The sequence below is a fragment of the Schistocerca serialis genome, chromosome 10 (assembly GCF_023864345.2).
Source record: "Schistocerca serialis cubense isolate TAMUIC-IGC-003099 chromosome 10, iqSchSeri2.2, whole genome shotgun sequence".
Lineage (NCBI taxonomy): Eukaryota > Metazoa > Arthropoda > Insecta > Orthoptera > Acrididae > Schistocerca > Schistocerca serialis.
The window spans coordinates 209,024,023-209,051,478 of NC_064647.1; the positions used below are offsets into that span (position 1 = coordinate 209,024,023).

The following is a 27,456-nucleotide window of genomic DNA, read 5'->3' on the forward strand; positions in this document are numbered from 1 at the left end:
ACAGATCGCTGGCCCGTCTTAAAGGCGCTTTTGAGAAACTTTACACAGTTATCGTGAAGTGGTTAAAATTTCTGGTACAAAAGCTGTCAATTGGCTATAAGGATGGTGAAGACTTCTGCACGTGAATAAACATATGGAAGATACACGCTAGTCATGGTATCCTGGACTTCTATCAATGGAATACATAGCCATAAAAATCGAACGGGTGCTTGACTGAAATTAATTACGAGTAATATGTTGCATTGTTAGCGTTCCAAAGAGGCAATAGATTCTAGATACCTGTTAGTTATTTAACGGATTCCACGTACGCTGTGAAGTACAGAGAAAGCTACGAAGTAGTTCACATGACAGTAATAATTTGTCTGTGAACTGATAAACTTATTGGTGGATGTCTGCGCTCAAGACTTATTCTGGGTTATATACTTTTGTTTCGAAATTTGTTTGACCACGGATATAGCAATGTGCAATTATGTTACTTCGACCCTTACAGTAAACATATACCCACAAATAACTAGATTTCTGTCTTTTATTCATTGCTGCTACACGCAAAATTAAAGAAAATGAATGTAACAAAAACTGTGTCGTTTTCCCGTTACTATCGAACGACAGTGAAAACTCTTCTACATAATTCATGGGCTTTAGTGCTTAACTTATTATTTGCTTCATAGGTATTACTCACAAGCGATGTTAAACTAATACCTTTACTATCGCCTATGCCTAGAGCGAAATGCGTTATCAGAGAAAAGGTGATGCACGCCGGTGTGCAAAACTTATGGACAAAGTAACTTCCGCAAGGTATGTCGCTGGAAGGAAACATAGCTCGATGAAATTTGTACCATACATAGAAAGAACTACTGCAGTGTAATACAGAAGGTAACGGAAAGACATACGCACTGAGACGAACAGAAATGACCCTCTTATTCTGAGACAACCGATACACTGAAGTCAAGCGATTTATGACGTTCCCCCTAAGATTGCAAAAGGTGAGACATGATTCTTAACACAATGTGTGAACACCACAGGCAGCAGTGTATGCACTGAAATGTGCTGCCAAGCTGGCCATAAGCACGGCAAGGAGTTCTATAGGAGGAGTTCCATCCCTCCGTCAGCGCGGTTCGACTGCTACATGGTCGTCGGTACGCCTCTCCAATGCATCCCTCATGTGCTCCGTGGGTTTTAAATCGAGGGAACGGGTAGGTGAATCTATTCGCCGACTATCCTCTCTCTCCAACAGCTGGTCCGCATGCCCGGTTTGTTGCTCATTGTCATCCGTAAACACGAAGTCAAGACTGGATGCCCTCCACCCCACCCCCTCCGCACCAAAATACGCATATAGGGAAGTATTGCAGTGTCACAATAAAGTTGAGCTGTGGCAGTATCGTTTTGGAGGTCAGTACGTCGATGCAAGATTATACCTCCCCATATACACTACTGGCCACTAAAATTGCTACACCAAGAAGAAATGCAGATGATAAATGGGTATTCATTGGACAAATATATTATACTATAACTGACATGTGATTACATTTTCACGCAATTTAGGTGCATAGATCCTGAAAAATCAGTACCCAAAACAACCAACTCTGGCCGTAATAACGGCCTTGATACACCTGGGCATTGAGTCAAACAAAGCTTGGATGGCTGCCCATGCAGCTTCTACACGATACCACAGTTCATCAAGACTAGTGACTGGCGTATTGTGACGAGCCAGTTGCTCGGCCACCATTGACCAGACGTTTTCAATTGGTGATAGATCTGGAGAATGTGCTGGTTAGGGCAGCAGTCGAACATTTTCTGTATCCAGAAAGACCCGTACAGGACCTGCAACATGCGGTCGTGCATTATCCTGTTGAAATGTAGGGTTTCGCAGGGATCGAATGAAGGGTAGAGCCACGGGTGGTAACACGTCTGAAATGTAACGTCCACTGGTCAAAGTGCTGCCAATGCGAACAAGAGGTGGCCGAGACGTGTAACCAATGGCACCCCATACCATCACGCCGGATGATACGCCAGTATGGCGATGACAAATACACGCTTCCAATGTGCGTTCACTTCGATGTCACCAAACACGTATGCGACCATGATGATGCTGTAAACAGAACTTGGATTCGTCCGAAAAAGTGACGCTTTGCCGTTCGTGCACCCAGGTTCGTCATTGAGTACACCATCGCAGGCGCTCCTGTCTGTGATACAGCGTCAAGGGTATCCGCAGCCATGGTCTCGGAGCTGATAGTCCATGCTGCTGCAAACGTCGTCGAACTGTTCGTGCTGATGGTTGTCGTCTTGCAAACGTCCCCGTCTGTTGACTCAGGGATCGAGACGTGGCTGCACGATCCGTTACAGCCACGCGTATAAGATGCCTGTCATCTCGACTGCTAGTCATACGAGACCGCTGGGATCCTGCACGGCGTTCCGTATTACCCTCCTGAACCCACCGGTTTCATATTCTGCTAACAGTTATTGGATCTCGACCAACGCGAGTAGCAATGTCGCGATACGATAAACCGCAATCGCGATAGGCTACAATCCGACCTTTATCGAAACCGGAAACGTGATGGTACGAAATTCTCCTCCTTACACGAGGCATCACAACAACGTTTCACCAGGCAACGCCTGTCAACTGCTGTTTGTGTATGAGAAATCGGTTGGAAACTTTCCTCATGTCAGCACGTTGTAGGTGTCGCCACCGGGGCCAACCTTGTGTAAATGCTCTGAAAAGCTAATCATTTGTACATCACAGCATCTTCTCCCTGTCGCTTAAATTTCGCGTCTGTAGCACGTCATCTTCGTGGTGTAGCAATTTTAATGGCCAGTAGTGTAATAATTACTACCCTGCAACAAGACTGTTTCTTCATCGAATATTACTTTGTTTCTAAACATTACGACTAGTTCGTAATGGATCTGCACTGCTAGCACCAGCACGGCACGGTAGTCGATCGGCGTTACGTCCATCTTCGGTAGACGGCATCTTGTACACAACGGCAGGAAACTTAACTTCATCACAGCTCAGCCAAGTAGCACTAAATGTTTTTAAATTATATACACAAACCTTCCTCGTGAACCACTCTATCTTTCACTAAAAACCTGATCAAAACACCTAACGTAGTTCCTGGCATTGTTGACGGATTACGAATGCAGTTTAAGTTTCTAAGAGCAATAAAATTTTTGTGGTATAACTTAAAACTAAGAGTTTTTTCGATTTTTTTTCTTTATAAGAATCTAGGGGCATGGTTGGGAAGAAGAGAAATTTGTTAACATCGAGTATAGATTTAAGTGTCAAAGTCGTTTCTAAAAGGATTTGTATGGAGTGTAGCCATGCATGGGAGTGAAACGTGGGCGATAAATAGTTTAGACAGGAAGAGAATAGAAGCTTTTGAAATGTGGTGCTACAGAAGAATGCTGAAGATTAGATGGGTAGATTACGTAACTAATGAGGAGGTATTGAATAGAATTGGGGAGAAGAGAAATTTGTGGCACAACTTGACTAGAAGAACGGATCGGTTGGTAGGACATATTCTGAGACGTCAAGAGATCGCCAATTTAGTATTGGAGGGCAGTGTGGAGGGTAAAAATCGTAGAGAGAGACCAAGAGATGAATACACTAAGCAGATTCAGAAGGATGTAGGCTGCAGTAGGTACTGGGAGATGAAGAAACTTGCACAGGGTAGAGTAGCATGGAGAGCTGCATCAAACCAAGTCTCTGGACTGAAGACCACAGCAACAACAACATGTGCACGGGGAAGCCTTGCTTGGTACCAAATTTCATAATTCTAAATCAGTGGGAAGATCTATGTAGGTTTTGATAAGTGATGTCGCGAGTTTCAATAAATGGCTGTGTCTTTCGATTGTATTGAATTTGAAGTTTCGAGCTCTTACACTGCAAAGGGACCGTAGTGCTGAGTATTAGATATTCAATTTGATATCTCCTCAATTTCAGTTTGATACTTGTACATGTTTCTGAGAAAAAAGGGTCTTAGTAGTCGGCAGACAGACGGACGGCAAGTGTTTCTTCCTTATGGACTGAGGTATGGAAGTGGTCCCAGAATTAAACTCTGTACACTGAGGTGACAATAGTCATGGGACACCTGCTAATATCTCGTCAGACATCCTTTAGACTTGCATAGTGCAGGAGCTCGACGTGACATGGACTCAAAAGGTCGTTGGAAGTCCCCTGCATAAGTATTGAGCCATGCTGTCTCTATAGCTACCCATAATTGCGAAAGCGTTGCCGGTGGAGGATTTTGTGCACGAACAGACCTCTCCATTATGTCTTACAAATGTGCAGTGAGATTCAAGTCGGGCGATCTGCGTGGCCAAACCATTCGCTCGAACTGTCCAGAATGTTCATCAAACTAAATGCGGACATTTATGACCCACTGACATAGCGCATTGTCGTCTGTGACGGTATAAACCCCCGTTACTAGATGAATATTTCTAGTATGAAAGGATTGCTTTGTGGACAGCGAGCGCTCTACATGGTGCGCGATTCGCGGAAGCGCGTGGCGCGTTCGCGCGTGATTTGCAACGGTCGCCGGGCTGCCACGTGGCCCGCAGCTTGGGGATTGTGTGGTTTTTCGCGCATTACTCGAAAACTATGTAACTTACGGTGAAGAGCGATGCGGTAGTGGATTGGATCAGCAATATGCACCTTCTGAAAGATAGATCTTTATTTCAAGTCACGAGACGCAAAAGTTATAGTAACCTCAAAATCGGTTAATATCACGAATACTTAAAGATTGATAAAAATAGTAAATAACAACTTACAGGGATGAGCGCGCACTCATTAAAAATGTTTCGTCATAGTGGATCGAGTTTCGTAGTCATAAGTTAAGATTCATATATAATTAAGCCCGTAAAGAGCAATAAACAAAGTTTGAGGGAAAATTGTTTATAAAATTCAAAGGAAAATTTATGACGTAAAGAACGGCACTATATAATATTTTGGGTGGCATCACACGTATTTTAAACTAGTTAAGTTATACTATACACTTAACTTGCGATAGTTTTCATTGTTTGCAAATTATTATTATTATTTTTCGCCCATAATTAATTAATTATTGTAGATATGAAGATTTTGAGCGGCGCAATGTGTATATCGCTACAGATTATGTCTAAAAACGGTGCTATATGCAGTTCTATGTAAAAACTTTGCAGCACAGATGTCAATAAACAGATTTGCGCTAAGTGGCGAAATTTTGCAGAAACTAAAACTTGATTTACGGTCGATAGAATAATTCTAGAAATTAATGTAATAGTAAATAAGGTGTACTTTTTAGCGCGGTTCCGATGGTGTGCTTATTGCTGTCGAGGGATGTATGTATCAAAATTTGTAACCTTAACTGGTGAGGTTGGTACTTGCATTACCAGGGGGTTGACGTCCGAGCCCCTATAAGCGAGCGGCCATCTTGGCCAGTGGTCAGTCGTTCGTCAGTCGTTTTGGAGGGTGGGTGGCGGGCAAGCCCCACTTGAGGGTGGCCCACGTGATCGCTTGAGAATTCTTTTTCACGCCGATTCATTTCGACAAAGAGTATTGTTTGGTAGTGCAAGTGTGCAAGCATATATTTGGTGAACTGAAAGTGCTACGATTATTTGTGTGAGTACAATTTACGAGGTGTACTTCGTCGTAATTGAACATGTGGCGAACTGTGATTTCGTGCCAAAACTGTTAGAACAAAGAGGACAGTGTTACTTGCGGTTCTGTTCGAATTATTTGAATAATTTTCGTTTATAGCAGCCTACACGACTGCTATTGGGGGCTCGGAGTCAAATTATTATTAAAGTAAAACTGTAAACCGTCTCACCAGTGCTAATTTCATTGTGTGAAAGAAAAGGACAACGCCAATAAATAGTGATTGAACTGTGTCGTGAAAAACCGATTTTGCTATAATAATCGCCCAATTTTTGTTCCCTAGCATAAACTGTACTTATGTCTGAGTGAATAATTAATTCGAAAACTATAACAAATGCACGGGTGTGGAAGTGTGCTAATGCTCCAAGTGTGCGAAAGCTTGGTTTTTGCCAGATTTCATGATTCTAAGGCAATGAGAAGTAACCTGTAGATTGTGATGGGTGACTTTACGAGTTTCAATAAATGGTTGTATCTTTCAATTGCAGGGGATTGTACACTTTGGTATGTGACTTGAACATCAATTTGATGCCTTGACTCGGGTCTGAGGAAAAGTCGTCTTGGCGGTTGGACAGGCAGACGAATAACAAAGTGACCATTTAAGTGTTCCTTTTTTACCATCTGAGGTACAGAAGCTTGAAAAACATGAGTGGTCCCAAAACTGAGCCCTGTAGAACACCAATACCAATTATAGAAAGTAACGATAAAGGCCCAAGGCTTCGGAGTCGTTCGAGGTGTGACTTACTGTTAGTGATTTTCTACCTTGTGTATGCGATATTACCACCAAGTCTACATGTGCATGTCGCTATCCCGAGCTTGTCATCTCAGTGGAAGTTTGTAATGGTGAAAAACATTTTTATATGATATAATTAAAAACTGACAGTTTTCAGAATTTTCCCTTTACTTGGGCTGCGAAACCTTTGCTTTTGCCAGATTTCATGATTCTAAGGGAATGTAGGTTGTGATGGGTGACTTCACGAGTTTGAATAAATGGCCGCATCTTTCAATTGCAAGGGATTGTAGACCTTGGTTTACGACATGAACATCAATTTGATGCCTCAACTCGTGTTTGAGGAAAAGTCCCCGTAGCAGTTGGACAGGCAGATGAATAACAAAGTGTCCATGTAAGTGTTCCATTTATACCAACTGAGGTACGGAAGCTTGAAAAACATGAGTGGTCCCAAAACTGAACCCTGTGGAACACCAGTACTAACTATAGGAAATAACGATAAAGGCCCAACGTTTTGTGCTCGTTCGAGGTATGACTTACTGTTAGTGATTTTGATCCGCAAGGTAAGGGGCACAGGGTGCTCGTAGCTGTGGTGGTGGCTCGTGTCGTTGCTGCCTAGTGGCCCTTCGTCCTCGTCCCTGGACGGCATTGAGGTCCCAGTCAACTCCTGCTCCTGGAACGCCAACTCGCCGCGCAGATAGTCGTAGCGCTCCGACAGCTCCACGGCGCCCATTGAGTACATGGTGACCTGCAGGCCCGCCAGGATCTGCAACAACACACCACGCCACACTTGTCTAAAACCACACGTTTAACGACCCACCAGCCACAGTGCCTCCATTTTTTTCTTTTTATTCATCAGTAGTCTTCTTCTTAATGGTTTGATGTGGCCCACCATTTCAGAGCAGCGCTTACAACCTACATCCTCAATTATTTACTGGGTGCATTCAAATCTCTGTTTTCGTCTACAATTTTTGCCCTCTACAGCACACAGTCTAGCGTGGCTATAGCATCATCTCAAACAATACACTAGTGGCAGAAATCCACGTCACGTAGTCGAGTCGACAGGACCCATTTAGCACCCTGCATCACTTCGAACACCTTCTGTAAATGGGCATTCAAGGCACCTTTTTGACCTTCTTCTTGACCTTACTGTTACACATTTTTGAATTTATCTCGATAGCTGCTATCAGAAAATAAGTACCAAACTAGAGCATCCTATTTAAAAACAAAGTTGACCGTATCTCTGAAGTGACCCCACCTAGCAACAAAAAACCAATGTCATATTGTGGCCCCCATTGTCCCACGCAACTTTTGTCCCACAAACTTTTCAGCTCCTATCATACTTTCGAAGTTTTTCATGGTGCCAACAGTTAGTGACTCAACCTGTATACTGAACAGTAGGGGTCAATGACTACATCCCTGTCTTGTGCCCTTTTAATCCGAGCACTTCGTTCTTGGCCTTCTACTATTATTATTCCCTCTTGGATCTTGTACATATTGTGTATTACCCGTCTCTATCTATAGCTTACCCCTATTTTCGAATGTCTTGCACCATTTTACATTGTCGTTTTTCTTCCAGGCCAACAAATCGGAACATGTCTTGACTTTTCTTTAGTCTTGCTTCCATGATCTGCCGCAACGTCAGAATTGCCTTTCTGGTGCCATTACCCTTCCTAAAGCCGAATGATCGTCATCTAACACCTCGTCCGTTTTCTTTTCCATTCTTCTATATATTATTCTTGTCAGCAGTATAAATGCATGAGCTGTTAGGCCGATTGTGTTCGCTAATTCTCGCACTTGTCAGCTCTTGAAGTATTCGGAATTGTGTGCATGATATTCTTCCGAAAGTCAGATGGTATGTCGCCAGAATAAAACACACATCGAAAAATGTTTTGCATCACCCCGGTTCCCAGAACTGTGGATATTGTATTACTGACACAGTCCCTTTGACTGACCAGAGATGTCACTAAATCCGCCTAAAAATGTAAATAACCATGCATGAGCTGCGCCTGCTACACGGAGGGGGACCGACAGCCAATCAGTTCCAGTCATAACACCAAAAAGGAGGTACACGGCTCGTGTTATCTGTAGTTCAACGAGGCCTAGATGGTCAATACCACGGTTCGATCGCGTCCGTGTTGTCACTTTGTGGCAGGAAGGGCTCTCAACGAAGGAAGAAGTGTCGAGGCGTCTCGGAGTGAACCAAAGCGATGTTCTTCGGTCATGGAGGAGATACAGAGAGACAGTAACTGTCGAGGACATGCCCCCCTCAAGAGCTATTACTGCAGTGGATGACAGCTACCTGGCTTGGAGAAACCCTCACAGCAAAGCCACCATGTTGAACAATGCTATTCGCGCAGCCACAGGACGTCGTGTTACGACTCAAACTGTGCGCAATAGGCTGCATGATACGCAACTTCACTCCCAACGTCCACGGCGAGATCCACCTTTGCAACCACGACAACATGCAGCGCGGTACAGATGGGCCCAACAACATGCCGAATGGACCGCTCAGGACTGGCATCACGTTCTCTTCACCGATGAGTATCGCACATGCCTTCAACCAGACAATCGTCGGAGATGTGTTTGGAGGCAACCAGGTCAGGCTGAAGGCTTAGACACACTGTCCAGCGAGTGCAGCAAGGTGGAGGATTCCTGATGTTTTGGGGTGGCATTACGGGGGGCCGACGTAGTGGCTGTACGATACGTGCAACCATATCGGCAGCATATTGGCGAGGCATTCGTCTTCATGGACGACAATTCGCGCCCGTATCGTGCACATCTTGTGAATGACTTTTTCCAGAATGAGATTTTCACTCTGCAGCGGTGCGCTGATATGAAACTTCCTGGCACATTAAAACTGTGTGCCGGACCGAGACTCGAACTAGGGACCTTTGCCTTTCACCAGCAAGTTCTCTGGTAGAGCACTTGCCCGCGAAAGGCAAAGGTCTCGGGTTCGAGTCTCGGTCCGGCACACAGTTTTAATCTGCCTGGAAGTTTAGACTTCCTTCAGGATAACGACATCGCTCGACTAGAGTGTCCAGCATGTTCTCCAGACATGAACCCTATCGAACATGCCTGGGATAGATTGAAAAGGGCCGTTTATGGACGACGTGACCTAGCAACCACTCTGAGGGATCTACGCCGAATCGCTGTTGACAAACAGTGCCTTGAGGGACTTGTGGATAGTATGCCACGACGAATACATTGATGCATCAGTGCAAGAGGACGTGCTACTGGGTATTAGAGGTACCGGTGTGTACAGCAATCTGGACCACTACCTCTGAAGTTCTCGCTGTATGGTGGTACAACATGCAATGTGTGGTTTTGATGAGCATTAAAAAGGGCGGAAATGATGTTGATGTTGATCTCTCTTCCAATTTTCGTTGCAGGTTCTGGAACTCTCGGAACCGAGGTAATGCAAAACTTCTCTTGATGTGTGTATTTCCAAAAGTTCGAGTGGTTGTAGTAACACTAAGTTCTGTTGAGCGTGTTTTGATTCTGTTGCTGTCATCTTGGCTCTCAAGATCATGAATTTATAAGGTGCGGCGTCTCTGATCTGGATACATGCCGCAATTAAATCCGGTATATCTGTGGCATACTTTTTCTTTAGGGTTATTTGCGAAAAAATCAAATAATAGTGTTAAATAAATGAAAACATTTCTTGTTTGCTTTTATTTTCGTTAAAATGACTTAACACCCATATTAGGTACTTCATTCAGTCTAATGAAGATCAATGGACTTTATTATTAAGTATTCCCGATTATATATACCAGCCAATTACTTAAAATTTGCCGACGGGTGTGGCCGAGCGGTTCTAAGCGCTACAGTCTGGAACCGAGCGACCGCTATGGTCGCAAGTTCGAATCCTGCCTCGGGCATGGATGTGTGTGATGTCCTTAGGTTAGTTAGGTTTAAGTAGTTCTAAGTTCTAGGGGACTCATGGCCTCAGAAGTTAAGTCCCATAGTGCTCAGAGCCATTTGAACCATTTTGAACTTAAAATTTAATCGCAAAATATTGACAAAATAAATGTATACATACAGTTTTTGACGTAAAGAAAAGTAGTTTTGAGGTTTTTTAAGATGTGGCGTTTCATCCCTAGGATAAAGGATAGACGCTGCATCGTAAGGATTTTTTCATGGTCAAATATTTTGTTTAAACGTTACATTGAATAAAATCAAAAAAATTGTATCCGGTAGACAAGTGGAGTTTTCAGTTGTTGAAAAAATTTCATACTTAAAGTTCGCTGTGGGACTTCACACATGCGATTTTGAAAATGCACGCCATCTCTCCCGGATTTACACTAATTTGAGGAAAAAGTTTCTTGGACTGTACGTTTGGAATACAACATTGTATGGTAGTGCGGGCTATCCAGGAAAGAGGAGCAGCAAAGCGTTTCTACTGATACAGAAGGATATTAAAAATTAGGTGGGCTGATAAAATAACAAGGGAGGTCCTCTGTAGAACCGGAGAGGTGAGAAACATGTGGAAAATATAGATAGGACGGTGTGGCTGGATGATAGGACATGCGTTAAGACATCAAGGAAGGAGCAGTAGAGGGTAAAAACGGTAAGAGAAGAGAGAGAGTGCTATGTATCCAACAAATAAATGAGGACATTGGATGCAGGTGCTTCTCGAAGGTGAGTAGGTTGGCCTGGGTGAGGATTCCATGGCGGACCATCTCATCCTAGTCACAAGGCTAACGCCCTCTTCCTTCCCCCCCCCCCCCCAAAAAAAAAGTAAGAAAGCAGCTGTGGCAGGTACTCACCGCAAACACGACGGCGATGATGAGGGTGCCTGTCTTGAGTGTGCACCCGCAGCAGCACTGCTTCAGCATCACCACCATGGTGGACACCACGGCGTCACCAACAGTCTAGCAGGAGCGGCCGAACCAGGAGACCTGCGCGCAGAAGACAACATAGTCAGTCAGCATTGTGTAGTCTGAGTGCACGAAATCACAGTTCAAAGTTAACTGCAGTAAAGTCGGCATTTTTACCCTGTTTGAATCAAAATTCTGACGCATCAACCCCCATCATAGTTAAACAAGACAGTTGACCACAGTTAAATTTGAATGTACTTTTCGCGACATGACGAGGGTTTTATAAGCATGTGGTATAATGATGGCGGCGCGTTTCGATGTACTGAGACAGAGTGTATGCATCATATATCATACCCTACACCTCAGATGAACCCAGAGAGTTTATTAATTTATGAATAATACTTACCAGCAGCAGAATAAAATAGTGACACAAAGAATTATAGACGTTGGCTGTGAGTGGCCTGTGATTGAAATCAATATGGAAACACGAAAATTTGTACCAGACTGGGACTGAAACCCAGGCCTCCTGCTTACTAAGCAGTTACTCTGATCGCTAAGCCGTTCTAGCACAGTGGTCACTGGAACTGCATGGACTGCTCCAGCACGCCTCCCGTCGGACCGAGATGGTCAGCTTATCCAACCACTACTAATGTAGTGCCCCTCGCCTATTATCCTCATTACTCGTGGCATTTCACCGATTTACACACACACACACACACACACACACACACACACACATATATATATATATATATATATATATATATATATATATATATATATATATATATATATACAGGGTGTTTCAAAAATGACCGGTATATTTGAAACGGCAATAAAAACTAAACGAGCAGCGATAGAAATACACCGTTTGTTGCAATATGCTTGGGACAACAGTACATTTTCAGGCAGACAAACTTTCGAAATTACAGTAGTTACAATTTTCAACAACAGATGGCGCTGCGGTCTGGGAAACTCTATAGTACAATATTTTCCACATATCCACCATGTGTAGCAATAATATGGCGTAGTCTCTGAATGAAATTACCCGAAACCTTTGACAACGTGTCTGGCGGAATGGCTTCACATGCAGATGAGATGTACTGCTTCAGCTGTTCAATTGTTTCTCGATTCTGGCGGTACACCTGGTCTTTCAAGTGTCCCCACAGAAAGAAGTCACAGGGGTTCAAGTCTGGCGAATAGGGAGGCCAATCCACGCCGCCTCCTGTATGGTTCGGATAGCCCAAAGCTATCACACGATCATCGAAATATTCATTCAGGAAATTAAAGACATCGGCCGTGCGATGTGGCCGGGCACCATCTTGCATAAACCACGAGGTGTTCGCATTGTCGTCTAAGGCAGTTTGTACCGCCACAAATTCACGAAGAATGTCCAGATAGCGTGATGCAGTAATCGTTTCGGATCTGAAAAATGGGCCAATGATTCCTTTGGAAGAAATGGCGGCCCAGACCAGTACTTTTTGAGGATACAGGGACGATGGGACTGCAACATGGGGCTTTTCGGTTCCCCATATGCGCCAGTTCTGTTTATTGACGAAGCCGTCCAGGTAAAAATAAGCTTCGTCAGTAAACCAAATGCTGCCCACACGCACATCGCCATCATCAATCCTGTGCACTATATCATTAGCGAATGTCTCTCGTGCAGCAATGGTAGCGGCGCTGAGGGGTTGCCGCGTTTGAATTTTGTATGGATAGAGGTGCAAACTCTGGTGCATGAGACGATACGTGGACGTTGGCGTCATTTGGACCGCAGCTGCAACACGGCGAACGGAAACCCGAGGCTGCTGTTGGATCACCTGCTGCACTAGCTGCGCGTTGCCCTCTGTGGTTGCCGTACGCGGTCGCCCTACCTTTCCAGCACGTTCATCCGTCACGTTCACAGTCCGTTGAAATTTTTCAAACAGAACCTTTATTGTATCGCTTTTCGGTCCTTTGGTTACATTAAACCTCCGTTGAAAACTTCGTCTTGTTGCAACAACACTGTGTTCTAGGTGGTGGTATTCCAACACCAGAAAAATCCTCTGTGCTAAGGAATAAACCATGTTGTCTACAGCACACTTGCACGTTGTGAACAGCACACGCTTACAGCAGAAAGACGACGTACAGAATGGCGCACCCACAGACTGCGTTGTCTTCTACATCTTTCACATCACTTGCAGTGCCATCTGTTGTTGAAAATTGTAACTACTGTAATTTCGAAAGTTTGTCCGCCTGAAAATGTACTGTTGTCCCAAGCATATTGCAACAAACGGTGTATTTCTATCGCTGCTCGTTTAGTTTTTATTGCCGTTTCAAATGTACCGGTCATTTTTGAAACACCCTGTATATATATATATATATATATATATATATATATATATATATATACGTCGGTTCCCTGCGAATGTGTATTAACTGGATTGTGGACCAGGGTTCGTGATTCTGTCTTAAGAGCTATTATTATCAATTTTAAAGTTCTGACATATATACCGTGTGTGGGCTTCACTAATATTGTAAAGCAATTTTTATATTCTGGCTGTATATGCCACTGTACGTAACTCTCTCGGCGTAAGCAGCACCTTCCTTTTTGATGTATAACTACATTAATTGTACCAAGGCTCCCATACTGTTATAACGGGAGTGTTAAACGCTTTCCTTCTTTTTATTGTTGCTTTATCTAAGGACGTTATTAATACTGATAATTTACACGTTGCTTTTCTACGCCAATCGGCACATGGTTCGCGCCATGAGCGCCACCTGCCCTGGCCGCAGAGTAACTACGCTGGCCGATTACACTCAGTCGGTTGTGAGCTCTGCAACATCCATGTACTAATTTATATTTACGTGACAAACCCTATTTTTAGGGCTATATTTTAATTTTGACAAATGGATCTATGCAGACATTTGTAAAAACGGCGATGATACATCAGTCCATACTAATGTAAAATTGTAAGTACCAGTCGTCGTTCTCATATTTTTGTAATGCAAGAGCTCTCTAATTTGTGTTAAAATCTATTCTTTACTTAAGTTTCATACCTTTCTAATGTAAGCTATGATGTTCATTGTCCTTAGGCCACCTTCTGAAGAAGATAAATTTAAATTTGTTGAAACCTAGGTAAAGAATTCTTTATCCATTGCAACTGGTCGGCTGTTTAAAATTTATTTAAGTGGAACCGTTGCTGTTGTGCAGCTATGTTTAAAATACTTATATATATATATATATATATATATATATATATATATATCTACTCCTGGAAATTGAAATAAGAACACCGTGAATTCATTGTCCCAGGAAGGGGAAACTTTATTGACACATTCCTGGGGTCAGATACATCACATGATCACACTGACAGAACCACAGGCACATAGACACAGGCAACAGAGCATGCACAATGTCGGCACTAGTACAGTGTATATCCACCTTTCGCAGCAATGCAGGCTGCTATTCTCCCATGGAGACGATCGTAGAGATGCTGGATGTAGTCCTGTGGAACGGCTTGCCATGCTATTTCCACCTGGCGCCTCAGTTGGACCAGCGTTCGTACTGGACGTGCAGACCGCGTGAGACGACGCTTCATCCAGTCCCAAACATGCTCAATGGGGGACAGATCCGGAGATCTTGCTGGCCAGGGTAGTTGACGTACACCTTCTAGAGCACGTTGGGTGGCACGGGATACATGCGGACGTGCATTGTCCTGTTGGAACAGCAAGTTCCCTTGCCGGTCTAGGAATGGTAGAACGATGGGTTCGATGACGGTTTGGATGTACCGTGCACTATTCAGTGTCCCCTCGACAATCACCAGTGGTGTACGGCCAGTGTAGGAGATCGCTCCCCACACCATGATGCCGGGTGTTGGCCCTGTGTGCCTCGGTCGTATGCAGTCCTGATTGTGGCGCTCACCTGCACGGCGCCAAACACGCATACGACCATCATTGGCACCAAGGCAGAAGCGACTCTCATCGCTGAAGACGACACGTCTCCATTCGTCCCTCCATTCACGCCTGTCGCGACACCACTGGAGGCGGGCTGCACGATGTTGGGGCGTGAGCGGAAGACGGCCTAACGGTGTGCGGGACCGTAGCCCAGCTTCATGGAGACGGTTGCGAATGGTCCTCGCCGATACCCCAGGAGCAACAGTGTCCCTAATTTGCTGGGAAGTGGCGGTGCGGTCCCCTACGTCACTGCTTAGGATCCTACGGTCTTGGCGTGCATCCGTGCGTCGCTGCGGTCCGGTCCCAGGTCGACGGGCACGTGCACCTTCCGCCGACCACTGGCGACAACATCGATGTACTGTGGAGACCTCACGCCCCACGTGTTGAGCAATTCGGCGGTACGTCCACCCAGCCTCCCGCATGCCCACTGTACGCCCTCGCTCAAAGTCCGTCAACTGCACATACGGTTCACGTCCACGCTGTCGCGGCATGCTACCAGTGTTAAAGACTGCGATGGAGCTCCGTATGCCACGGCAAACTGGCTGACACTGACGGCGGCGGTGCACAAATGCTGCGCAGCTAGCGCCATTCGACGGCCAACACCGCGGTTCCTGGTGTGTCCGCTGTGCCGTGCGTGTGATCATTGCTTGTACAGCCCTCTCGCAGCGTCCGGAGCAAGTATGGTGGGTCTGACACACCGGTGTCAATGTGTTCTTTTTTCCATTTCCAGGAGTGTATATATATATATATATATATATATATATATATATATATATATATACTGGGTGATCAAAAAGTCGGTATGAATTTGAAAACTTAATAAACCACGAAATAATGTAGATAGAGAGGTAAAGATTGACACACGTGCTTGGAATGACATGGGGTTTTATTAGAACCACCCCATATTGCTAGACGCGCATCGTTTGGTGATGATCATGTGCTCAGCCGCCACTTTCGTCATGTTGGCCTCCCAGGTCCCCAGACCTCAGTCCGTACGATTATTGGCTTTGGGGTTACCTGAAGTCGCAAGTGTATCGTGATCGACCGACATCTTTAGGGATGCTGAGAGACAACATCCGACGCCAATGCCTCACCATGCTTTACAGTGCTGTTCACAACATTATTCCTCGACTACAGCTGTTGTTGAGGAATGATGGTGGACATATTGAGCATTTCCTGTAGAGAATGTCATCTTTGCTTTGTCTTACTTTGTTATGCTAATTATTGCTAGTCTGATCAGTTGAGGCGCCATCTGTCGGACATTTTTTGAACTTTTGTATTTTTTTTGTTCTAATAAAACCCCATGTCATTCCAAGCATGTGTGTCAATTTGCACCTCTATCTAAATTATTCCGTGATTTATTCAGTTTTCAAATTTATGCTGACTTTTTGATCACCCTGTATATATACACAGAGTGGTCCATTGGTCGTGACCGGGCCAAATATCTCACGAAATAAGCGTCAAATGGAAAAACTACAAAGAACGAAACTCGTCTAGCTTGAAGGGGGAAACCAGATGGCGCTATGGTAGCCCCGCTAGATGGCGCTGCCTTAGGTCAAACGGATATCAACTGCGTTTTTTTAAATAGGAACCCCCATTTTAATTACATATTCGTGTATTACGTAAAGAAATATGAATGTTTTAGCTGGACCACTTCTTTCGCTTTGTAATAGATGGTGCCGTACTAGTCACAAACGTAATAGTACGTGGTATCACGTAACATTCCGCCAGTGGAGACGGTATTCGCTTCGTGATACATTACCCGTGTTAAAATGGACCGTTTACTAATTGCGGAAAAGGTCGATATCGTGTTGATGTACGGCTATTGTGATCAAAATGCCCAACGGGCGTGTGCTATGTATGCTGCTCGGTATCCTGGACGACATCACCCAAGTGTTCGGGCCGTTCGCCGGATAGTTACGTTATTTAAGGAAACAGGAAGTGTTCAGCTACGCATGAAACGTCAACCACGACCTCCAACAAATGATGATGCCCGGCTAATCTGCACATCAGTAGCAGACAAATTGTGCGAGAATCGGGAATCTGGGAAACGTCGGTGTTGAGAATGCTGCATCAACATCGATTGCACCCGTACCATATTTCTATGCAACAGGAATTGCATGGCGACGGCTTTGAACGTCGTGTACAGTTCTGCCACTGGGCACAAGAGAAATTACGGGACGATGACAGATTTTTTGCACACGTTCTACACTCCTGGAAATGGAAAAAAGAACACATTGACACCGGTGTGTCAGACCCACCATACTTGCTCCGGACACTGCGAGAGGGCTGTACAAGCAATGATCACACGTACGGCACAGCGGACACACCAGGAACCGCGGTGTTGGCCGTCGAATGGCGCTAGCTGCGCAGCATTTGTGCACCGCCGCCGTCAGTGTCAGCCAGTTTGCCGTGGCATACGGAGCTCCATCGCAGTCTTTAACACTGGTAGCATGCCGCGACAGCGTGGACGTGAACCGTATGTGCAGTTGACGGACTTTGAGCGAGGGCGTATAGTGGGCATGCGGGAGGACTGGTGGACGTACCGCCAAATTGCTCAACACGTGGGGCGTGAGGTCTCCACAGTACATCGATGTTGTCGCCAGTGGTCGGCGGAAGGTGCACGTGCCCGTCGACCTGGGACCGGACCGCAGCGACGCACGGATGCACGCCAAGACCGTAGGATCCTAAGCAGTGCCGTAGGGGACCGCACCGCCACTTCCCAGCAAATTAGGGACACTGTTGCTCCTGGGGTATCGGCGAGGACCATTCGCAACCGTCTCCATGAAGCTGGGCTACGGTCCCGCACACCGTTAGGCCGTCTTCCGCTCACGCCCCAACATCGTGCAGCCCGCCTCCAGTGGTGTCGCGACAGGCGTGAATGGAGGGACGAATGGAGACGTGTCGTCTTCAGCGATGAGAGTCGCTTCTGCCTTGGTGCCAATGATGGTCGTATGCGTGTTTGGCGCCGTGCAGGTGAGCGCCACAATCAGGACTGCATACGACCGAGGCACACAGGGCCAACACCCGGCACCATGGTGTGGGGAGCGATCTCCTACACTGGCCGTACACCACTGGTGATCGTCGAGGGGACACTGAATAGTGCACGGTACATCCAAACCGTCATCGAACCCATCGTTCTACCATTCCTAGACCGGCAAGGGAACTTGCTGTTCCAACAGGACAATGCACGTCCGCATGTATCCCGTGCCACCCAACGTGCTCTAGAAGGTGTAAGTCAACTACCCTGGCCAGCAAGATCTCGGGATCTGTCCCCCATTGAGCATGTTTGGGACTGGATGAAGCGTCGTCTTACGCGGTCTGCACGTCCAGCACGAACGCTGGTCCAACTGAGGCGCCAGGTGGAAATGGCATGGCAAGCCGTTCCACAGGACTACATCCAGCATCTCTACGATCGTCTCCATGGGAGAATAGCAGCCTGCATTGCTGCGAAAGGTGGATATACACTGTACTAGTGTCGACATTGTGCATGCTCTGTTGCCTGTGTCTATGTGCCTGTGGTTCTGTCAGTGTGATCATGTGATGTATCTGACCCCAGGAATGTGTCAATAAAGTTTCCCCTTCCTGGGACAATGAATTCACGATGTTCTTATTTCAATTTCCAGGAGTGTATTTAGCGACGAAGCGTCATTCACCAACAGCGGTAACGTAAACCAGCCTATTGAAGTAGCCGTACTGACGTGTCTGAGTGTTTATCACCGAGTTTGATACGAGTGGCTAGTGTGACGTACGGCACCCACTGCGTCTGCTCCGCGTAGCCGGTGACATCACGGGGTCAGACATGGTGACCTTTCCCGGGACGGTCTGGCCGCGGCGATACCCCGGCGCGGTTCCGCTCCCACGGAAACCAAACACTGGGCACTCGGCCTGCGTGGACAAACATCACACTGCCGGCAGAATGCTGCGGACCGTTTAAGTTGTTCAGCGGGTCGCTTCAGACGGACGATCTCTCAGCCGCTAGTGTGGCAAGGAAAATACTGTTTCCGGATTCACTCTCCAGCTTACGGTGAGCAGCACACGGTACACGAGCTAACACTATCATTTCGTCACCTTCCTGTCGGATTCGCGAAAGATTGGTTGGTTGGTTGTTTCGGGGAAGGAGACCCGACAGCGAGGTCATCGGTCTCATCGGATTAGGGAAGGATGGGGAAGGAAGTCGGCAGTGTCCTTTCAGAGGAACCATCCCGGCGTTTGCCTGGAGTGATTTAGGGAAATCACGGAAAACCTAAATCAGGATGGCCGGACGCGGGATTGAACCGTCGTCCTCCCGAATGCGAGTCCAGTGTCTAACCATTGCGCCACCTCGCTCGGTTTTTTCGCAAAAGGTGCGCGGGAGGAATTACTGTGAAAAGCCTGCGTTCGATGTCGATTTCTCCGATTTTCTCATCGGGGTCTTTTCATGAGACGTGTGTGGGAGGTTGTACGAGGCTCACTCCAAAAGAAATCCACAATACATTTTCATTCTGCATTTGTGAAAGTTTTACAGTGTGTAGATACATCCTTCCCGCTTGTTTTCAAACTTAGTTCAACCTGTTCCCGTGAGTGGCGCCGTCACAGCATGTCTTCAAGATGGCTGCTACACTTGACAATCGTCAGAAGCAACGTGCTGTCATAGAATTCCTGTGCTGTGAAAACGAGACAGTGGGAAACATCCACAAGAGGTTGAAAAATGTGTATGGAGATGCTGCTGTCGATCGCAGTGCGCAAGCAGGTTACATGATGAAAGCGGGCACGGCAATATTAAGGATTGTCCTCGCAGCGGCAGGCCTCTTACTGCACACACTCCAGACAATGTGCAGAGAGTTAACGAATTTGTGACTGCTGACAGACGCATCTCAGTGAACGAATTGTCACGCTACGTTGGGACAGGGGAAGGAAGTGTTTGCAGAATACTGAAAGTGTTGGCGTTAAAAAAGGTTTGTGCCAGGTGGGTTCCCAGGATGTTGACAGTGGCTCATAAAGAAACAAGAAAAACGGTATGCAGCGAACTTTAGGAACAGCACGAGAATGGTGGAGATGACTGTCTTGGAAGAATTGTGACAGGTGATGAAACATTGCTCCATTATTTTTGACCAGAGACGAAGAGGCAATCAATAGAGTGGCATCATGCAAATTCACCCAAGAAATAAAATTCAAAAACACACCTTCTGCTGGAAAAGTTATGGCCACGGAGTTTTTCAATTCCGAAGGACTCTTGCTTGTGGACATCATGCCAAGTGGAACCACCATATATTCTGATGCATACGTGATGACACTAAAGAAACTTCAAGCACGACTGAGTCGTGTTCGACCACATCGGCATAAGCAGGATGTTTTGCTGTTGCACAACAATGCACGGCCACATGTCAGTCAAAAAACCGTGGAAGCGGTCACAAAACTCGGATGGACAACACTGAAACACCCGCCTTACAGTTCCTGACCTGGCTCCATCTTACTATCATCTCTTTGAGAAACTGGAAGACTCTCTTCGTGGAACAAAGTTTGAAGATGATGACTCCCTTGTGCACGCTGCCAAACACTGGCTCCAACAGGTTGGTCCAGAATTTTACCGTGCGGGTAGACAGGAGCTGGTTCCAAGATGGCGTAAGGCAGTTGAGAGGGATGGAAATTATGTGGAGAAATGAAAATATTGTTCCTAAAGGATGTATCTATACACTGTAAAACTTTCAAACATATAGAATAAAAGATGGATTTTAAAAAAATAGTGTGAATTTCTTTTGGAGTGACCGTCGTACGTCGCCAGACTCTTCTTGGAAGGAATGCTATGGGAATTTTAACAGTAAACTTATCAATCAACGTCTACATCTGTACTCTGCAGAACAACGTGTTCTGCATAGCAGAAGGTACATACCATTGTACAAGTTATTAGCCTTTCTTCCTGTTCCATTCACGTATGGAGCGCGGGAACAATGATTCTCTGAACGCTCCTGTGCGGTCAGTAATTATTCTGATCTTGTCCTCACAATGCCAATGTGAGTGGTATGTAGGGCGTTCCTAGTGGCATCGTTTGTAGCCAGTTCTTGAAACTTTGTTAGCAGACTTTCTCGGGATTGTTTTCGTCTGTCTTCTCGAGTCTTCCAATTCAGTTCAAAAATTGGCTCTGAGCAGTATGGGACTTAACAGCTGAGGTCACCAGTCCCCTAGAACTTAGAACTGCTTAAACCTAACTAACCTAAGGGCATCACACACATCCATGCCCGATGCAGGATTCGAACCTGCGACCGTAGCAGCAGCACGGTTCCGGACTGAAGTGCCTAGAACCGCTCGGCCACAGCGGCCGGTGCTCAGTGTTGTCTCGACATTGCGAGGAGAATTTTCGTGTCATGAAAGTACCTCGCGTTGTGAACATAGATTTTTGACTTTTTGGCATGGTTCGTGACACTCTGGCCAGGGCATTTCCAATTTGGTGATTTTCTTACTGAGTTCGGCCTGCTGTCAGGCTTAAAGAGAACAACTGAGCAGCAGGTAATTTCGATCTTCCTGTTCCGAGGGGTAATCTTTGCAATGTAGAGTGGTCAAGCCACTGATTCTGTAGAGATGTGAAGGATAACACCCGTCTCCATTACGTATTCTTATGGTTGACGTTGTATGTCGTCATGAAAGTTTTATCTCTGAATACCAAGTTATTTGGGGAATGCATTTTGAATCCCTGCAAAGTTTTGTCGTATGAGAGGTTTTGATATTCAGTTCACATAGCTCTAAGCGCTATGGGACTTAACATCTGCGGTCATCAGTCCCCAAGACTTAGTACTACTTAAACCTAACTAACCTAAGGACATCACACACATCCATGCCCGATGGAGGTTTCGAACCTGCGACCGTAGCAGCCGCGTGGTTCCAGACTGAAGCGCCTAGAACCGCTCCGCCACAGCGGCCGGCCCAATATTCAGTACCAGTCGTCAGTTACCCCATTTAGTTACAGTAATTACGATGCCTGTGTGAACTGCGACATACAAAGAAAGGTATTTCTTCCGTGATATCATCCTTTGCTAAATAGTCAACATTTTCGTTGTCTCTGATACTGGAATGCTCTTTGATCAAGACATCTTGCACTCTTTTGTACTGTTCGATACACTAACAGCTTAGTTCCTGTCATAGCGAAGAGGTAATATTACGGGCAGTGACATGAAAATGATTCTGTGTATATACGGAACTACGTCGGGTCGGCACGGGAAACCGTGCATTCGTTGTAATGCGGAAACGGAGAGATTTATCTAACGTCCAAAAGGGCGTGAAAACTCCACATTATGTTGGACACTTTTGATCGCATAATTGTACATGTAGAACTCTTTAAGAATTAAATAAGACTATCTGAGACGGCTGTTGGACCCCCTTGTTTTACAAGTACCGAAATCACCTTTTCCTGTGTCTCTGCGGCGTCTTGGCTTCTGCTTTGTGGGCGCCTTGATGTAGAGCCCTCATTGCTTAATTAGGAAGTGGCACAGAAAAAGTCGCCTCGCGTATAAAGCCCGTCGCACAGAGTGGTGCGGTATTGCTACGGAGGTCGGCTTTAAGATTTTACCCAACGGCGCTTTTGAAGTATGACTGTTCTATTGACGTAAATTTTTTCTTTCTCATTTATTATTATTAAGACAGTGTTAGCTCAGTTGTTAGCAGAATAGTTTGCTTTCATTAAGCGTTTAAGTCAACTCGCCTGTGAACGCTGGAAAAATGCTAATAATTTTCACAAGTTTAGGCGGCTCTAAATTAAGAAAAAAGTGGGCTCTTAGCAGAATGGACGTGGTAGGATAATACGAGTGTTTATTGTTCAACATTTAGATGTACAATTATCACATTGGTTCACATATTGACATTGTTACGTTTTTTGGTGAAGGTCGGCGAATTACCTTTTTTATTTGCTGGTCTTCACTTGAAATCTACGCAGTGATTATCTTACTCAGATGCCTGGGATCTGAAGTACACTTTAACAACATTGTCTAATTTCTCTGCCTCGTGATGACTGGGTGTTGTGTGATGTCCTTAGGTTAGTTAGGTTTAAGTAGTTCTAAGTTCTAGGGGACTGATGACCATAGATGTTAAGTCCCATAGTGCTCAGAGCCATTTGAACCATTTGAACATTGTCTAACAAGTAAATTACAATCATATCATTTCAGTCACAAGTTTTTTTTCTAGAAATATCTGTATCTGACAATCAGAAGTATGGCTACTTTTTTATAACGAATCAGTGTGTATTTTTCTTCGTGTTGATAGTACGTTAGTGTCTCTAGTCTGCCTTCCTCCAAGTCGTATCCTGAAACACCTCAAAAACATTCGGAACCCTAGTTCAGACAGATTTTTTGTGCATAAAATAAATGTCAGAGAGTTTTCTTCTCAGAAAATCAGGGCCGCCTTCGAGCACGTGACGCGGTAACAAAAGTATGTAAACGGAGCAGACGTGGACGGATCACCCTAGTGAAGGTATGAGCTGTAAATGGAGAAATCCAAAGAGATTAACAACTTTGACAAAGGACAGATTATTATTAAGCAGAGCCTGTGAACGAGTATCTCGAAAGCGGGGACGCTGGTCGAATGTTCACGTGCTACTGTCGTGAGCATCTACGGAAAGAGGTACAAGTACAGTGAAACTACCACTATGCGCTAAATGCTTGGACGTCCACGACTCTTCAGAGAACTTGGGTTCCGCAGGCTTGTCTGCTGTGTAAAGTAGGGTATACGGTGATCTGTGGCATCTCTGCCGAAAGACAACATTGCTGGTGCACACACAAGTGTTTCGGAGCACATCGTTCATCGTACGTTGCAGAACACGGAGCTCCGCAGCTGATCACCCCTACGTGTTCACATGTTGACCCAACGACAATTAGGATTGCAGTGGGCACAGGACCATCGGGATTCGACGGTCGATTAATGGAAACGTGTCGGCTCTTCTGATGAATCACCTTCTTGCTACACTACGTAGATGGTCGTCTCTAGAAATGCCGTCATCGAGATGAACGGCGGCTCGGACGCAGGCTGGTTGGAGCAGTATTATGCTATCGGAGACATGCTCCTGCGCTTGCATGGGTCCTGTGGTAGTAATCGAAGACACGCTGACGGCTGCGAACCTCCTACATCCCTTAGTGCTTGATGTGTTACACGACTTCGACGTCATGTTTCCGTATCTCAGTGGTTTGAGGAACATTATAGTGAACTCACGTCGATGTCTCGGCGACCAAATACGCCTGGTGTATATCCTGAGGAATCTACGAGGGCAGTTCAATAAGTAATACAACACATTTTTTTTCTCGGCCAATTTTGGTTGAAAAAACCGGAAATTTCTTGTGGAATATTTTCAAACATTCCCGCTTCGTCTCGTATAGTTTCATTGACTTCCGACAGGTGGCAGCGCTGTACGGAGCTGTTAAAATGGCGTCTGTAACGGATGTGCGTTGCAAACAACGGGCAGTGATCGAGTTTCTTTTGGCGGAAAACCAGGGCATCTCAGATATTCATAGGCGCTTGCAGAATGTCTACGGTGATCTGGCAGTGGACAAAAGCACGGTGAGTCGTTGGGCAAAGCGTGTGTCATCATCGCCGCAAGGTCAAGCAAGACTGTCTGATCTCCCGCGTGCGGGCCGGCCGTGCACAGCTGTGACTCCTGCAATGGCGGAGCGTGCGAACACACACGTTCGAGATGATCGACGGATCACCATCAAACAACTCAGTGCTCAACTTGACATCTCTGTTGGTAGTGCTGTCACAATTGTTCACCAGTTGGGATATTCAAAGGTTTGTTCCCGCTGGGTCCCTCGTTGTCTAACCGAACACCATAAAGAGCAAAGGAGAACCATCTGTGCGGAATTGCTTGCTCGTCATGTGGCTGAGGGTGACCATTTCTTGTCAAAGATTGTTACAGGCGATGAAACATGGGTTCATCACTTCGAACCTGAAACAAAACGGCAATCAATGGAGTGGCGCCACACCCACTCCCCTACCAAGAAAAAGTTTAAAGCCATACCCCCAGCCGGTAAAGTCATGGTTACAGTCTTCTGGGACGCTGAAGGGGTTATTCTGTTCGATGTCCTTCCCCATGGTCAAACGATCAACTCTGAAGTGTATTGTGCTGCTCTTCAGAAACTGAAGAAACGACTTCAGCGTGTTCGTAGGCACAAAAATCTGAACGAACTTCTCCTTCTTCATGACAACGCAAGACCTCACACAAGTCTTCGCACCCGAGAGGAGCTCACAAAACTTCAGTGGACTGTTCTTCCTCATGCACCCTACAGCCCCGATCTCGCACCGTCGGATTTCCATATGTTTGGCCCAATGAAGGACGCAATCCGTGGGAGGCACTACGCGGATGATGAAGAAGTTATTGATGCAGTACGACGTTGGCTCCGACATCGACCAGTGGAATGGTACCATGCAGGCATACAGGCCCTCATTTCAAGGTGGCGTAAGGCCGTAGCATTGAATGGAGATTACGTTGAAAAATAGTGTTGTGTAGCTAAAAGATTGGGGAATAACCAGGTGTATTTCAATGCTGAATAAAACAACCCCTGTTTCAGAAAAAAATGTGTTGCATTACTTATTGAACTGCCCTCGTATCTGGGTGGCTATCACCTCTTACGCAAATCAGCGCGAATTATTTACGCAAATTGCAAAACCTGTGCGTAGACATCTAATGCTACATGCCCCACAAACCTACCAACAAATTGTTGGATCCCTGATACTCAGAATCAGTGAAGTATTTCGTTTCAAAGACGGACAAACAAGCTATTAAGCAGTTGGTCATAATGTTTAAGTTCACCAGTATATGTGATCTGTGCCTCACCTCTGCTGTTACTAGAACTGAAACTTCTTTATTTTAATGTGTGAGTCTGTACTTAAATTGCTAAATGACTGAGAAGATGGAACTTCTACGTTATTTGATTCTGAAACAGCTGAGTAAAACTGAACGTACTGAGCCTATTTTCTCTTTACTTTTTCTTATCATGTCAACACTGACCCACAATATTCTAGCGCAATCTAACTGCTCAGAAAAATTACAACCCGACTTGAAATAATTAATTCAAAAGAATGGCCCTGGCTAAAAAGAAATCGTAACAATAACATATACATTTCATTAAGCACTTACCTCACAAGAGTCTTCATTACGCGAACTACTGCAAAACAGCGAGTGTCAAAGCTGCTAGGTAAATAAAAGATTCTAACTACTAAAGCCACTAACTACTAATAGACTGAAATGTCCCCTTAGAACAATTATACATGACTGTGCTTAAACTGACACACAATATTTTTAGCGCAACGCAATCTGACTTTCAAAAATTCCTACAAAAGAATGGCCCTGACTAACATTAACCTATACGTTTCACAAATCACTTACCTCACCAAAAATCTTCGTTACTCGAACTACTGCAATACAGCGAACGCCACTACTGCCAGCTAAATAAAAGATTCAAACTACGGAAGGCACTAACTACTGATAGGCTTAGTTAGCAAATGAAAGATTTTAATAGAGAACAAACAATGTATTTACCTCAATAGTGTTCAAAAGTCATAATGTATATAGCAGTTCATGATATCCAGTATTACAAATTTCAAACCTCCGCCATCTCTCTCCTCACATCCACCACTGCTGGCGGCTCACCTCCAACTGCGCAACGCTACGCGCTGTTAACATCCAGCTGCCCAACACTACAATGGCAGACAACAATGCAAACTAGCCACAGACTGCACACAGCACAGCCAGTGATTTTCATACAGAGCCCTAAGTAACGTTGCCAATAAGAAAACATAAACAGCCTACTTACATAGCCCCCATGCTCCCCACAAAAAATTTTACAAATTGTTCTGGGCAGTGGCCAATAATGATTTGATAAAATTTTTCATTTTTGACTTTGTGTTACTCTGCTAAGCCAGTTTACTACTGATTTATTTTTATTGTTTGCTGCTCATTGCCTTATATTAGTTGTAATATTGTTGCTTACTTTGTCAATTTGTATTTTTTTTTGTCCTTGCTGTTTGTGTTAATTTGTTATGTGCTGCTGCATTGCCTCATCCCTTGGTATATATATCTGAGCTCAGTAGATTTAAGTTAGCTTAAGAGGGTGTAGACTATATAAGAAACTAACTATGATGAATTGGAAGAAATGCATTGAGAATTTATACGAAAAAAAGTACAGAAAGCAGGTTTAGGTAGGATTTTCTTGGAAATAAATGGTGATGTAAGATAATGGAAAATAAATAATGAGGTAAGAAATATGTGAACATATAAATACAGAAACCATGCTTGAATAGGATTTTTTTGGTGGAAACAAATGTTGAAATAAGACGAAAGATCTATGGAATGAAGTTTTGGGTTGGACTGCAGTAACAAATGTTACACT

The 27,456-nt window shown here is 45.1% G+C and overlaps 1 protein-coding gene across 1 annotated transcript in view; it reads right to left on the reverse strand.

Annotated features, from left to right (window-relative positions):
• Positions 1-27,456, reverse strand: part of LOC126425258 (uncharacterized) — a 53,019-nt gene that overhangs the window by 9,426 nt on the left and 16,137 nt on the right. Inside the window, exons 2-3 of the mRNA XM_050088229.1 lie at positions 11,126-11,257; positions 6,897-7,122 (exon numbers count right to left, since the gene is read on the reverse strand). Of these exons, the coding sequence (XP_049944186.1) occupies positions 6,897-7,122; positions 11,126-11,203 (304 nt within the window). The 5' untranslated portion in view covers positions 11,204-11,257. The remainder of the gene's footprint in view (positions 1-6,896; positions 7,123-11,125; positions 11,258-27,456) is intronic.